The 15,031-nt window shown below is 39.1% G+C and overlaps 1 protein-coding gene and 1 non-coding gene across 12 annotated transcripts; both read left to right on the top strand.

The window, feature by feature from the left end:
- Positions 1-4,176: 4,176 nt before the first annotated feature.
- LOC113736213 (probable disease resistance RPP8-like protein 2) lies at positions 4,177-11,492 on the top strand. 11 transcript variants are annotated; one of them, XR_011842418.1, is made up of 6 exons: positions 4,177-5,496; positions 5,951-7,826; positions 7,952-8,028; positions 9,638-9,778; positions 10,577-10,631; positions 10,717-11,492. XR_011842418.1 is itself a non-coding variant. In XM_072084545.1 (4 exons), the coding sequence occupies exons 1-3, from the start codon at positions 4,329-4,331 to the stop codon at positions 8,025-8,027; spliced, it is 3,120 nt and encodes a 1,039-aa protein (XP_071940646.1). In that variant the 5' UTR covers positions 4,177-4,328; the 3' UTR covers position 8,028; positions 8,118-8,615. The 11 variants fall into 11 exon arrangements, 2 of the variants coding, with proteins under 2 accessions (XP_071940646.1, XP_071940647.1); XR_011842419.1 differs by having other exon boundaries at positions 10,722-11,492; XR_011842420.1 differs by having other exon boundaries at positions 10,589-10,631.
- Positions 11,493-12,831: 1,339 nt separating this feature from the next.
- LOC113738285 (small nucleolar RNA Z122) lies at positions 12,832-12,932 on the top strand. Its single transcript, XR_003460072.1, has one exon. It is a non-coding gene; the product is annotated as a small nucleolar RNA Z122 (small nucleolar RNA).
- Positions 12,933-15,031: the final 2,099 nt, after the last annotated feature.

Below are 15,031 nucleotides of genomic sequence, written 5' to 3' on the forward strand. Positions count from 1 at the left end.
TGTTTCACTTGTGCTCTAAACCTCTAATACATTTGTATTCGTACTATTATTATTCACTCTTAATGGTTTAAAAATAATGATTTTAAGCCCCTCAATTAATCGCGCGCATAAAAACACGTACTTCCGATTTGTGCGCGATAAAGTGGAATTTTCAAGAATTTCTTATAACGATAGTATCACTAACTAATAATTGAATTCTTAAACATAAAAATACCTATTTCAAGACTAATGTACAAGTCTCTAATTTTTCAAGTTTATTGTATCCTCGAATCGATTATTATTTCCAATCGTGTATTCACTATTCTCACTTTACGAGCTTTCAAAAATTAAATTTTGAAATGAGTCATTTTAAAAATTTAAGTAAATCATAGTTCCATGTAATTGAGTATAAAGAGGTTGAAATAAAATATTCGAGACAAACGGACAATTAAATATTGAAATAAGCTAGTAATAGGGGCTTAAAATAGGAAATTTTGCGAGTTCTCACATAAGTCGAGTTTTAATTTCTCAAATCTCCAATTAATTTTTCTTAATCTACTATTGATCATTCTTACTTCTCCAAAATTAATACACTCTTGATTCAAATATAGTCTCAAAAAACGTGTACTCGTTGTTTCGAACTAAACGAGTTTTCGAAAAGTAAATTTTCTAACAAAATGCTTTAAAAACATAAGAGAGAGGTTTTTCCATATAAATGGATTTTAAGTAGTCGAATTAAATAATTCAGAGGAAAAGAGTGAATAACTATTTAAATAAACCAGTAATATTTGACAAAATAAGAAAATTTTCGGATCCTCACATGGGCAACTTGGATGGCATATGTGAGGGGGAGGGGGAGGGGGAGAGGAGGGGTTTGAGAGGATCCATTCTTCTTTTTGGGGTTGGGTCCTCTGTCTGTTTAAACTTTCAATCAAACGTGATGTTTTCCTCACATCACGTTGCAACCAATGTTGCAGCCATGGCGGTGTCACTTTCCGTTTCCCTGACCTAATTTTGACATATCTGAGCCTTAAAACTTCAAAAGTGTCCGGCACCAGCTTAGGAATTTTGGCTCGGCATTTTGGGAACTTCTTGTTGTCTTACTTCTACTGAAGCATCTGTAGCAGGCAAGTAATGAAAGACTAAGATGGAACAACCCCACAACCACAGGCTAGTCGGTTTTCATTTGCTTCTAGGTTGCTTTAGAAGAGGGCTGCTTCTAGGTTGCCTTAGAAGAGGGTTGCCCTCTTGTTGTGGGGTTGTTCATTTTCTACAAATTTAAAAGAGGGCATTTTGTGGGTTGTTCATCTTCTACAGATTCAACAAGAGGGCTTTTCAAAAGCTTCTACAGATTCAAAAGCTGTTCATCTTCTTGTTGTGGGGTTGTTCATCTTCTTCATCTGCTTCTAAGGCAACAAGAGGGCTTTGATTACAATTCATACCTGAAGTTCCCAAAATGCCCTTGTTTAATGTTAAATTAGGAGCTAAATTACTTTTAGGTGGTGGCGCCGCCGTAGAAGGCCTTAATTGGACCCGAAAATTAAGTTCATGTATTAACTTGGTCAAAAATAAAAGTTAGGGACTAAATCGATGGAAAAAAAATTTAGGGACGAAAATGACCATTTTCCCAAATTAAAATACTATGTCCAAACTTTTAGGGTTTGAGAATTAAAATGTAATCCAAGGCTCTTGGGATGAACGAGCATGAATGAGAATGCAAAATCTGGCTACCAAACGTAAAAAATTAAAATGCAATGTCCAACCTATTGGTTTTGAAAATAAAAATAGTAAAACTATTAGGATGGATGAAAATGCAAAATTTGGGCTGTTAGACTTGAAAATTTCAAATGCACGATCTAGCATGGCGGACTCAAGACCAAAAATGAAATGTCAGGTTGCTGGCGGTAATCAAAATGAAAGGTCTGAACTGCCAAACTCAAAAATAAAATGTCATGGGCTAAATTGCTAAAATCGAGACTGAAAATGAAATGCTATCTACTGGAGGTAATGAAAATGCAAGGCCTTGATTGCCAAACTTAAAAATAAAATGAAAATATGCAATAGTCCAGATAGCTAAACTGGATGTGCAAGTAGGGATGGCAACGGGGGCGGGGGGAAATTTTTTCCCCCCGTTTATACCCCCCGCCCCACCACCCGTTTGAAAAAATATATATATGTACATAATTATATATATATATATAATGATATTATCAATTATACCACTAATTATACATGTCTATTAATAAAAATTATTAATTATTTATACTAAATTTATTGATACATTTATGTTAAATTCCTAACTATACTTAATACAATAACACTTTTTTCTAAAAAAAATATAATAATAATTTAGTGATTGTATTTGTATCAAAAGTGAAAACTTGATTATTTTAATTATATTTGTTTTATCATATTAGATTGTATTCAAATAATCTTTGTTTAATTATTTTTATGAGTTTCAATTGTGAAGTTACAATGAATAATAATTTGGTGATGTGTTGATATTTTGGTACTTGATTATTTGCTCAAATTTAATTATAATGAAATTATATAATAAAATTTTTTTAATCCCACGGGTGCCCCCGCGGGGGAAGCGGGCCGGGGGGAATTACAATGCAACTGGCCGGGGGTTGGGGGAGGTGTCCCCCGCCCTATTGCCACCCCTATGTGCAAGTAGACTAAAAAATTTGAAAATTCGATTGATCCAATCTGAACCCGTTCCAAAATAATTTTTTAGCAAGATAGACAGAATTATTGAAAGTAGAAGGAGACATAGGAAATAATAATATTTTGGCAAGATGGACAGAATTACTGAAAGTATAAGGGAGTGAGCTATAAATTAATATATATTCCGGGGAGATTATGTAATGACTTGAAAAAATAATAGCAGCACTTGCATAGAAATCTAATTTAAGGACCAATTTCATAAATATACGCGGGCGCGCGCGTGGCGTTGAAAGCGTTCCCCAGAGAGTAGGCAGGAAAAATCGGTGGGGAAACATGTGTGTTAGAAAGAGAGAGAGAGGGGGGAAGCAAAATATATAAAAGGGGATGTCAAAGATGATATGGAGCCAAGAGTAAGGACCACCAATGACCTTGCCGCGGCTCTAAGTTTTTTAATTAATTAATTAATGCCACCCCACATTTTAATTAAATACCAAATTTGCCCTTAAGAGTTAGTTAATACAAGGAAGTTTTGCATGGGAGCTTTAACCCATCCCTCTCAGTCATCCCTCAATTCTTCATCATCTCCCGTCCCGTCCTCGACTTCAGACTCCCAACACAGATTGATTGATTGCAGTCGCAACTCGCAACAGAGAGAGATTGGAGGCACCTCAACTTCATTTGCCAGAAGAGACGGTGGTGGTGAGGAGGATTATTATCATGCTGCTATCACCAACAGCCCAAAAAACGCCCCCCTTCTTACAATATCTGATTCGCAGCAAAATCAGCTTTCTTTGATTGATTCATGTAATGGTCGGTAAATGAATCCGTCTTCACGGTAAAACTAAGCTGTGTTTGGATTGATATTTTTTATGATTTTTTATGAAAAAAATACTGTAATGATTTGATGCATGTGAAAAAAATAATAATAAAAAAATATGATCACGAAAAACGATGTTATTTTTTCCTACGAAAAATCGCAATCCAAACAAGGCTTAAAGATTTCTTCAAAAATAAAAAACTACGCCCCCATTATGGCATTTTCTTATCTGTCTGCCTCTGCGAAAACTGGAAAACAAACTTGATGCTCAGGCCACAGTGCGACAATCAACAGCAACAGTAACAGAGAGGCCGAAGTTTGCATCCAGATTGATTGATTGATGAAACAAGACAGAATAGAGGGAGAGAGGGAAGCTTAGAGGCTAGAGCCAAATCAATGGCGCCGGATTTAAGTTCCAACCGCTTTTTCTTCGTGTCCCTTCTCGGACGGGATACTGGGACGGAGGGAAGCTTAGAGGCTAGAGCCAACAAATCAAATGTCGCCGGCCCTGGGTCCTACACCTAAATTGATTATATGCCTATTGACTCCTAAGGGCAAATATGTCATTTGGACAAATTACCCTGCGGTTTCTAAATGACATACCGCAGGTGACATCATCGATGACATGTAGTTAGGTGGGTCCTATGCAAATTAGGTGGGTCCCATTCGGTAACACGCATTTTCTTTTTTTTCAGTTCGCCGCAGTATGTATTCATGCTTGCAGGTTCCATTTCTTGTTTTGCCAGAAGAAAGTTAAAAAAGATTTGTAGCTGCACTGCAACTCCTCTTTAATTAAGGATAAGGTAGAGATAGCCCAAGCAGAAGGCAGCAGCAGATTGCTGGATCAAGGAGATCGTACCTGTGGATGGCTGGAGCGCATGCGTGGATGGCGGAAATTGTGTATCGAGTGGTAGACTTGATGATGAAGGAATCTGAGTTGCTGTCCGGTGTGGTAAGCGGCGAAGGATTGGAGGGCCTGGGGTCAGAGCTGCAGCAGATGGGTCGGTTGCTGAGGAGATCGCCGGAGCAGCAGTGGCCGTCGCTGTGCAACTGGGATGGAGACGTGGAAGAACTGGTGTACGAAGCGGAGGATCTGGTTGACAAGCTGATCTATGATGGGCTCAAGTTTGGAGAAACAGCGGAATTAGGTGGCTTGGAGAAATGGTGGCTGTTTAAGAAGTTGTGGTTGGAGTGGGTAATGCCCAGAATGACCAAGGAGGAGGAGTTAGTTGATCTGACTCAACGGATCCGCCTCGTCAACGGTCGATTATTAGCGAGAGCCGCTGCTCGTTATCGAGACGGAATGGCCAAAGCTGTTCCTGCCCTCCCCGGTCAACGGGAAGGAAATGATTTAATTGATGATAATGTTTGCAAGATGGATCATGCTTGGAAATCACCTTCCCCTCCTGTTGAATCAGACGACCACTTGGATGTTGACGCCATTTGTTCGGAGGACCAAGAAGATGATTTCGTCGTTGTTGGCAGGGAAGACGAGCGGAGGGAGGTGATTTCTAGCTTGCTGGCTACTGGTGACGCCTTCAAAATTATTGGGATATACGGAATGGGTGGAATCGGCAAGACAACTCTCGCCCAAAAGGTATATGGGGACTCCTCCGTCCGCCGCCATTTTGATTGCTTTGCCTGGGCTACGGTGGGGAAGGACTTCCGCACCAGAAGAATTTTGGAAGATTTGCTGCTGCAACATGTCTGCCGAGCGAGGGATGACATGGCCCCATTTTCAGACTTGGACTTGGCTCAGAAGCTTTACGAGTTCCTGCAGTCCAAGAGATTCTTGATTGTTTTGGATGATGTCTGGTCTGCCGATGCTTGGGAGTGCCTCCGCATTGCACTTCCGTCCCGAGAACCAACCGCCAGCAGAGTGCTGCTCACCACTCGGGACGACGGAGTTGCGGACAAGATTGCTTCTTCATCTGCCGACGACAAAGGATTCGTTCACCGGATGAGGTTTCTTAACCCAGACGAAGGCTGGGAGCTTCTCCGCAAGACGGCTATCAGAGGTCACTCTTCTTCTGGTAAAGGCATCATTCCCCCCCTCTTCCCTCTTCCCTCTTCCCATTGGGAATTTTTTTTAATTTTACTTTGAAGTTCACAAATTGCAAACCAAAGGAACTGAAACTTATGTCTCCGGCGTTCAATCACTCGAACCCTCCCCTTTCCTCCTAGTAGGCTCCTCTCCACCTACTTCCTTCTCTCCCCAAAATTGAGCAATAATCAATTTTCCTAGTTCCTTTCCCTGCCAATTCGTACTTCTCCATGGGGTGTCATTCATGTATCCTTTCTCTTCCTCCCCTTTTCTGGTCTTATCATGCATTATTAAGTCTTTTGAGTCTGCATTGCATCATTACTAGCAGGAGTATTTGCTACTTTTTCCTTTCATCTTTTTCATATCTATTATTGGCAGCCCGAGGGGTTTGATCATGCTCAGACGCTTATCTTTCTACTACTTGCTTCTATTTAATTGCTCAGATCCTAAGGTTGATGCGGAACTGCGAGAGATTGCGGAGGATTTAGTAGATCGCTGCCAAGGCTTGCCACTAGCCATCAGGGTGATGGCAGGGTTGTTGGCGTCAAATCCTACACCGCACCAGTGGAAGGCGGTTCACCGCAGTATTGTCTCCTATCAAACCATTGATCAAGGTTCTCAAGTCTCTGCAAAAGTAAACCAGACTTTGGCTTTGTCATACCACTTTTTACCAGAGTATTTGAAGCCATGCTTTCTCTACACGGCTGTGTTCCCTGAGGGTTTTGAGATGGATGTAGGGAGTTTATGCCGATTGTGGCTGGCTGAAGGCTTTATATCGTCAACCCATGGGTCAAGCCAACAGTCAATGGAGGACATCGCACAGCAGTATCTGAATGAACTGGTGGCCAGAAATCTGGTGTTGGTGCAGAAAAAAGAATCCTCACCATTTAGGAGTTTGAGAACCTGCCGTGTTCATGACCTGTTGCGAGACTTGTGCTTACTGAAGGCAGAGGAGCAGAACTTCTGTGACTCCATAAGCTTCAGACACACAAATGACACCGGTCTAGCTTCTTCTTCCCCCATTTTAACTACCAGAATACATAGACTTGCGTTGTCTTTTGAAGACGGGTGTGTGGTTCCCCACAATTGGAATACCATTAAACAGCTTCGGTCCATCTCAATACAGTCCACATCTGATGATCATGGATGTATCTTATCGCCGCACATGTTATCAGAAGTGAAGGACCTCTCGAGGCTTAGGGGGTTATTTCTCTCTGGTTTTAACTACAAAGTATTGAGGTTTCCCTCAGCGACACTGGAGTTATTTCCGCGTCGGTTCTTGAGTATGAGAAATTTACCTAAAGTATTATCAGATCTTACCAACCTTAAACGGCTTCGAGTTTTATTTTTCAGTGGTTTTAACTTTGATGTCACTAGGATGCCCACTGGGATTGAAAAGCTATTCCGCTTGAGATACTTGAGCATTAGAGACTGTAATATCACGCGTTTGCCTCCAACTATTGGCAGCTTGTTGAACTTGGAAACTCTTGACTTAGGGGAAGGCACTTGGATTAGGATGCTCATACCCAGTGAGCTGCAGAAACTGAGCAGATTGAGGCATCTTTTTTTGCCTCGTAGCTATCAGGTCGTCGAGGGTGGCAAATTGCAATTGGATGGGTTGACAAAGCTGGAAACACTTGTTAACTTCGATTCGAGGCAGTGTAGAGTGAAAGATCTGTTTAAATTAACAAAGCTTCGGAAGCTTGTTGCTACCATGGATGTGAATTTTGAGGACCTGGAGGTGGTAATTAACTGCATGGAAACAAGCTTAAACTGCTTACGCTTTTCTTCACTCATTGTCAGAACACATGACTCTGGTAACCATTTTGTTACTCACAAATTATTGCAGTGTGCCAATCTTCACCTTTTGCAAATAGAAGGTCATATAGGCAAGTTGCCTCTGAGAATTTCTCATAGCCTCACTGAAATTTCTTTAATTGGGTCTTTGCTTGATGATGATCCGATGGAAAAATTGGAAAAGCTTCCAAACTTGTGGGTCCTTGCATTGCACAACAATGCCTTTCTGGGGAAGCACATGACCTGTTCAGGCATGGGTATGCCGCAACTCAAATATTTATCCATCTCGAACTTGCGAAACTTGGAGAATTTGATGGTTAAAAGAGGGGGCATGCCCAAGCTTTCTACTTTAGAGCTCGAAGGATGTGAGTGTCTAAAGAATCTGCCTGAAGGACTCAGTTTCCTCACGAGTCTCCGGGAATTGACTGTTGCACAGATGTCTCCAGAGTTCATTGACCGGCTTTATGAGAGTCAGGAGGATTTTCGTAAATTCCAGCATGTACCTGTCATTAGAATGTGCTGGTAATTGATTTACCACACCCTTCAAATGAATTAGAAGCAGAGCAATGGATTTTTGCCCTTTTGACTTGATTATGTTGATGCATACTTTTCTTTGTGCTATCATGTAACTTGGGGTTTTATTGTAGGCCTTCTCAAAAACAAAAGATTGTTCCCCTAGCATGCAGACATGGGCTTCAGGTGGCAGGACAAGAGCTTCACTGAGGTAAAAAAATATTTGGCAAAAGTCAAGCATGCTACTGCCATTAAAACCGGCTGTTGATAATTGATTGTTTACTCGTATCTGCCGATCAGCTTCCAAGAAATAGCAGCTTCCTGCATTTTGTTTTTTTGGATTTCATGCCCTTTTCCCTGTTAATGGGCCTTCTCAAAAAACTGAAGACATTCCTCTACCTTGCAAAGTTGGGCAGCTGATGTCGGGAGAAGATATTCAGAGAAACTTTAAAGCTGCATCAAAGATGAGTAGTGTTCACGGCAGTTTGCATGCACTAATGAAAGGAGAGGAATGGTCCAATTTTAACTATTTTTATTGTTTTAACTTGAACCAATGTTACAAAGGTTATCAAGCTCTTAGTAGTACTAGAGTAGATTACAGTTGTCCTACTTATAATCATTGAGTGGAACTTACCTTTTTCTTTCCACTAGTAATGCATGAAGCCATGCATAATACAAGTTAATTCAGGCTTTCATAGCTTGCTTTCCAGTAAGCTGTATAAAAGGTTAAGATTTCAGGTGCTGGATGTTTGTCTGTTGGGCATGGAGCAATACATGAATTATGACATTTCTTTGTTATCACAGAAGGCCAAACCTGTCAATTTAATCCTTGTGGAAACCGTGTTTGATGTCTGACTCGTGTGAATTATAAGGAGTTCCTGTTCATCGAAAAGCTTTTTAGTGTACTCATAGCATGTCGCCATTCACAAGACAACTTTGACTCTAAAGATGCAATTCAGTGAAAAACATAGAACAATCTCATCCATAATGAATCTGTTGATTCTTATGTTCCATGTCCGATATGATGCAGAAACCAAATTTTTACTTATAAGATTTTCTATAGGTGTTGGACACAAGTAGCAATTGTCATAACCTTGGAGAGATTTTACAGGTGACATATTTGTTTTTCTTCCCACATTTTTCTGTAAAACTTTAGGCTAAGATGTGGTTAATCTCTGCTATTCTGGCAGTAAAACAAAGTTTTTAACTTTTTTGTGAGGTCCTAGCAAATTTGTTACATTTGCTCAAATGTTGCAAGTATCAACCCTTAATTTTTTCCACCACAAAAGTTTAAATGACAATTACGTTACTGTTATGTTCGATTCATATACTTGTTCGAAATGCCCTTCAAATCATATAAATGTCTGTTTTCTTTTTTGAGTGTGGAAAAAAGGAAGAGTAAATCTCTGCAAAGTAGTATAAGATTTAATCATATCAACTGCTTTTCTTGTTTTGCAATAGAGTGAATGGTTAGCAGGTTGGGCAAAGCAAAGTTTATTCTTGTCTAGGACATGATGTTTCCAGAAAGACATTTAACCTGTTTACTTTGGTTCCCTTCTTTATTGACATGGCCTGTGTTCATGTTAGAGAACAATAGTTGGGTTGTTCAGACATTATGGTGGCTCAGTCCTGTGCAGGAAATGTGATTCTGACACTTCTGTTTAATGTATGATCAGCTGTTACCATTTATGTTCCTTTTTTTAACTTAATTCAGCCCAAAGTCTTTTCCTCATAAACCCTAAAGGTTCTTTGTTGATTTAATTTATAATTATTTCAGTTACAGAGACATCTCATTATGCATCCTCTTCATGTGCCCACAGGAATTAAAGCCTCTGCAACTGTTCAGCCCATTCATCTACTCTATCTTCATAGTTTTCGTGAAGCTGTCCGAATAGTTGAAGATCATCTTTATTTATTCCGCACCAGAAAAACTTGAGTAGTGAACATTAGCAATCAGAAAGGTAATCTCTAAGCTGTGTCTGATAAAAGTTAACATTCAGAAGTTTGAAATGCATCCATCTTTGTAAGGGGTTGTCTTTATCAGTTCTTTTTCTTTTGGCGGGGGAGGGGAGAGGAAGCGGGGAGGTGGTGGAGATCTTTCTGTGGTGGATTTAGGATACCTAACTTGGACAGAGGTGATCTTCATGCATTTTCTGACTTCTGAAGTGTGTACGTCTTTCAAATATAAAGACGCTAGCAAATGAAGACACCCCCTGTTAAGAAGTTTCTGTTTTGCACCACTTGCTTTTTTGTTCCATCATTATCAACATAAGTATATAAAGCGTGAATGAGATTCAGACCAAAACTTTCATTGTCGAAGAATGTGTGTTTTATCTCTCTTTTTTTTAATTTATATCTTTATTTTTTATTTTTTGGCGCTCTACGAGGGTGGGATACAATCATACTAGGGTGGCCCTTTTTTCATCCTGTTACTAACAAAAAACTCAACTTCAACAACTGCCATTAACTCCTAGTTTGAGTACTGAGAAAGAGAAGTAAATATAGCACTAAATGATTTCAGCTTAGATCAGATTTTCTTAAGCTAGCTTTAGGATTTTCAGACTTTTTATATTCATTTCAATTGTTAGACCCTAGGCTAGTTCTTGTAGGATTTCCCAAATTCATGTTGTTCCTTATGTTGGCTTACGCTGATTATTCAATCGGCCTAGTTGATATAATATGCCACATCAGTCCTTTTGTGTTCCTATTTTAGAAGTTTATTTCGCTAAAGATTTTTCTTATTTTGCATTTGGTGCAAGTTATGCACTTAGACTCGCGTTGATGAACGGCTCAAGCTTCACAGTCCTTTCTAAGGTCAAATTCAAGAGCTCAGGTCTTGACTTACCTTCGTTATCGGTTCCTTGAACAATGATTGTTAAAAGTCCTTGATTCGCTTCAGAGCAGGATGAACAGCAGTCCTTGACAGGTCAGGTAATTGGCAGAGTTTATAAACAACTTCAACAAAGAGATTATGGCACGCTCTTTAAATCAATAAGTCGATATCTGCATAATATTGGCTTAGGTTCGTGGATTGGCCAAGCATCAAGTTTGATAGGCTGATCTCTTAGGATTTCCAGATTCCACGTTCAAGTTGTTTGTTTCTTTTGTGCACGTTGATTGCTTAATCAGCCTTGTGAATGCGGGCGTGCCACATGATTTCTTCTGTCTTGTGTTTTTGCAAATTGTTCCTCGTGCTTTGACGTTCGACTTTGATGAATTGGCTCAAATTTCACAGTTGTTTCTAAGGTGGAGTTGGATAGTTCGGGTTTGACTTATTCCTTGGAACATTATTGACTTTTAAAAGTCCTTGATTCAGCTTGAAACTAGTCCTTGATTCAGCTTGAAACTAGTTCGGGTTTTGGACGTAGTCCCTGAACGGTACTGATTTCAAGTCCTTGATTCAGTTGAAGACAGGATGGCACAAATTTGCTACTATACGTGGCGGTCTTAATTAGTTTTCTTCGACGGAGTCTGTACTCACATCTGAGTCCCCCTCTCCCATTCCCTTATATTAGCTTAGATTAAATTATAAGAATCTTATCGTTGCGAAAAAAAAAGGGTATGCTATGCTAGTCAGTTGGGATTGGCACCCGTCCCAAAATATTTGTCGCACCTTGAGACTTGCACTTATTTTCACACGTGCTAAGAATTCAAATGATTTAAATTTCGGCAATACCTTCTTCAGTATTGAAGGGTTTTAAATTTCAGCACTTAAAAGTGTTGAACGGCCAAAAAGATATTGGAACCAAAGCTTTTAAGAATGTCTCCTAGCTGTTTCGGGGAAAGTATCCTGCACGGCCATTGTTTGCACCTGATGTGGGACTCATGCAGTTGCATCAAGGGCAATTCTTGTAGTATTACAGGGCCTATCATGACATCCGTGGAGTAAAAAAATTCATCATAATTACAAATAAAGTGATTTTTTGTTTTTTTGAGTTCTCTATTGGATATGTCAAAGTCAACACAGGTTTCATTTAGAGCTCAAAGTCCCTAATGAAAGATTCTGTTTGGTTGCAATGTTTCAAATATGTTGTGGAAAATCTTTCCAACGTTCTCTTCAAAATTATGCCTGAGATATATGCTTATACTCCAAGTGATATCGTTATTTTCAGAATATAACTCCTACTTTTTTTTCTTATTTTTAACCACAAAATAAGAAAGAATACAACAAATCGGCTCATACGTACAGAAAATGTATCGAGACACTTATTGGCTAAAAAGTGCAAGCATGTCTTGGAGAGACGGATAGCATGCTAAAGAGACAAAAGACAAAAAATAGTTGGATAAAATACAATAAACCTTGTGGGTTCGTCAAAAGACATCCAAGCAACCTATGATTTCAAAATATCCATATAACTCACTTATACTTTTATACTTTTAAACTGATATGAAATTTCACCTATAATCTTTGGGAATTTAGCCATTTTCATCCCTAAACTTTTACACTTAAACCAATTTCGTCATTTATGATTTTTTTTAGCTAATTTAGTCCTTCGACTATTTTAAAGTCTCCAATGTAGGACTTTTGTAGTGGCGACACCACATTTTACATATTCTGTACAACCGATGATGGGTATATCTGTCATTTTAAATTAAATTCTTTAATTTATACGGACTTCTTCTTCTCCAATGGAAATCTCATCCCATTCACCAGAAATTTGCACAAACTCTCTCTCACACACACTCAAATCATGAAACAAAATTCACAGGAGAAAAAACAAAACAAAGAACTGAGTAATGTCGTACATCCACTTATTAGTGCGACTGACAATTGGGTTTGCAGGGAGAAGGGCACTGAAGAACCAGAGTGTTAGCGGCCAAGTTTTCAGAAACAAGACCAACTCATGGAGATCGAATTTCCACGCATTTTCTCTTTCCACCCCCCGTTTTTGGGTTTTGGTGTTGGGGGGGTGCGCTTCTCGCTTCTGCTTGAACAGCTGATCTGGGATTTAAGTTTTACAGTGTTTGTTTTCTCTTTAGCTTCATATTATGTTGCATTGAAATAATTGGGCGGTTTGGAAAACGATGAGACCATTAAACCATGTTTGTTCAGAGGCTCTATTTGATTATCTGGACTATGCTGAACAATCTTTTGCACATCAGTCTGATTCCAAACACCTTTAATATTTTGACTACTATTAAGGGAAAACAAATCAATTACTTCAACTTCCTGGAAATGATAGTACCTTTTGGCATCTGGGCGTGGATGTAGTTACCCATTTTGTTTCTTTTAGTTTCCTATTTTTTTATAGTACCTTTTGCTAGTTCACTACACCTGGAAATGATTGGGTTGGAGTAGATTTTGTAATTGGTAGTCATACAGGGGTGAGAAGTATTAAGCCTCATTTTGATGATAACTATCAATTTGACGTAAAGCAGAAAGTCTTCAATTTTCTTAGCGTGGACTAAAGAATATATATACATATATGGGTGTGTGAAGTGAGAGTGTGTGCAAATTTCTGGTGAATGGGATGAGATTTCATCGGAGAAGAAGAACTATGGTCAAAGGTTCGTTTAAATTAAAGAAATCTAATTAAAATGACAGATGTACCCATCACCGGTTATACAGAATATGTAAAATGTAGTGTCGCCACCGTAAAAGTCCTACATTGGAGACTTCAAAATAGTCGAAGGACTAAATTGGTTAAAAAAAATCATAAAGAACGAAATTGATTTTAGTGTAAAAGTTTAAGGACGAAAATGACGAATTTCCCATAATCTTTATGTAACCTGCAAGTGGTGTATTTTTATTATTATTTAATGTTCTTCTTTTCTTTTCATTTTTTTATTCTTAGTGCTCAAATTCTTTTGACCTAACTATTATGGATGTTTTTTTAATTAACTAACTTCAAAAGTCTGATAAAAAAAGACAAAGACGTAGGGGAGGTATTTGGGGTAAGTGAATTCTTCTTTAAGGCCTAGTAGAGGCTTCCCTACTAACTTTCCCGTAGTCCCACATCGATTCTAACTTCTAAGGAGTTTGGGAGTTGCGTAGTTAAGTCCCCAAGTTTGCTTCAAGAGTTGCCGGCTTTTGGGATTAAATTTGGGATTAGGTTTAATTAACTAACTTCAAAAGTCTGATAAAAAAAAAACTATTATGGATGTTTTTACAAATTTTAAAATTTTTTATTTAACTATCATGAGCGTTTTAATAAATTTTAAAATTTTTAAAACACTTTTAAAATTTGTAAAAGTTGTCCATCCATCCTTTCTTCCTTTTTCCTTCCCCACCCTCCACCTGCCACCGCCCCTCCTCTTCGTTCCTCCTCCTCCTTCCTCTTTGTGACCAGATCTTTGAAATGAGATTTCGGTAGGTTTCTGAAATGAGGAGGTTTTGGAGGAGAGGGTTTAGGGAGGTAGTATTAAGGTAGGAAAGAGGGATGGACTAAAGTTGGAGTTCTTGAAAAAAAGGCTTTTGGGGTGGTAGATTTGGAAATAGGAGAGGGAGTGCTAGCTTCTCTGCCATTACCACAATTTCTGCGCCAATCCAGTTAAGGGAAAGAACTCAAGGAAAAAAAAACACAAACCATAAGACCAACGGGTAATGTTCAACCCAGTATGCGGCATCACTTGTTCTAATACCAACGACTATAATAAGATGAGGGGGAGAGAGAGGAAGGGGAGAGAGAGGAGGGAGAGGAGGCGGGAAAGAGAGAAAGGGAGGGGAAAGAGGAAGATGAGGACGGACGGGAATGTGGGAATATGGGGAAAGGGAAGAGAAGAGAAGAGGGTGGTGGCCGATAGAAAATTAGGGAAGAAAGAGGGATGTGGCGGCAGTGGTGTAGCATTGGTGGCTGTGTCGCAGTAAAAGAAGGAGAAGTAAAAAAAAAAAGGAAAAAAAGAAAGGAAGATAAAAAAAAGAAAAAAAAACAATAAAAGTTGGCTACAAGTACCACAACAGGTGTAGATAAGTCCCTCACGGGACTCCAAAAGTTACCGGCTTTTGGAGTTACTGTGGGGATTAGGTTTATTTACGTAAGTTCTTACTTCAGTAAGAAAATGTCAGAAAGAAAACTCATTCTCAGGGGCTTGGGGGGTCTTTATCTCTTAGCAGTGGGGCACCCTGTGGGGTTTTCTATCCCACATCGGTATTGGGGGGTTAGGGTTTGGGTAGATAAGTCCCTCACAGGACTCCAAAAGTTACCGACTTTTGGAGTTACTGTGGAGATTAGGTTTATTTACGTAAGTTCTTACTTCAGTAAGAAAATGTCAGA

Source organism: Coffea arabica, chromosome 3e, assembly GCF_036785885.1.
Source record: "Coffea arabica cultivar ET-39 chromosome 3e, Coffea Arabica ET-39 HiFi, whole genome shotgun sequence".
Taxonomy (NCBI): Eukaryota; Viridiplantae; Streptophyta; class Magnoliopsida; order Gentianales; family Rubiaceae; genus Coffea; species Coffea arabica.

Excerpts from the sequence above, each read along its gene's own strand:
- LOC113736213 (XM_072084545.1), top strand. The coding sequence starts at position 4,329 with ATGGCTGGAGCGCATGCGTGGATGGCGGAAATTGTGTATCGAGTGGTA. Across the intron at positions 5,497-5,950 it reads CAGAGGTCACTCTTCTTCTG|ATCCTAAGGTTGATGCGGAA; the intron begins GTAAAGGCATCA and ends TTAATTGCTCAG. Across the intron at positions 7,827-7,951 it reads CCTGTCATTAGAATGTGCTG|GCCTTCTCAAAAACAAAAGA; the intron begins GTAATTGATTTA and ends GTTTTATTGTAG.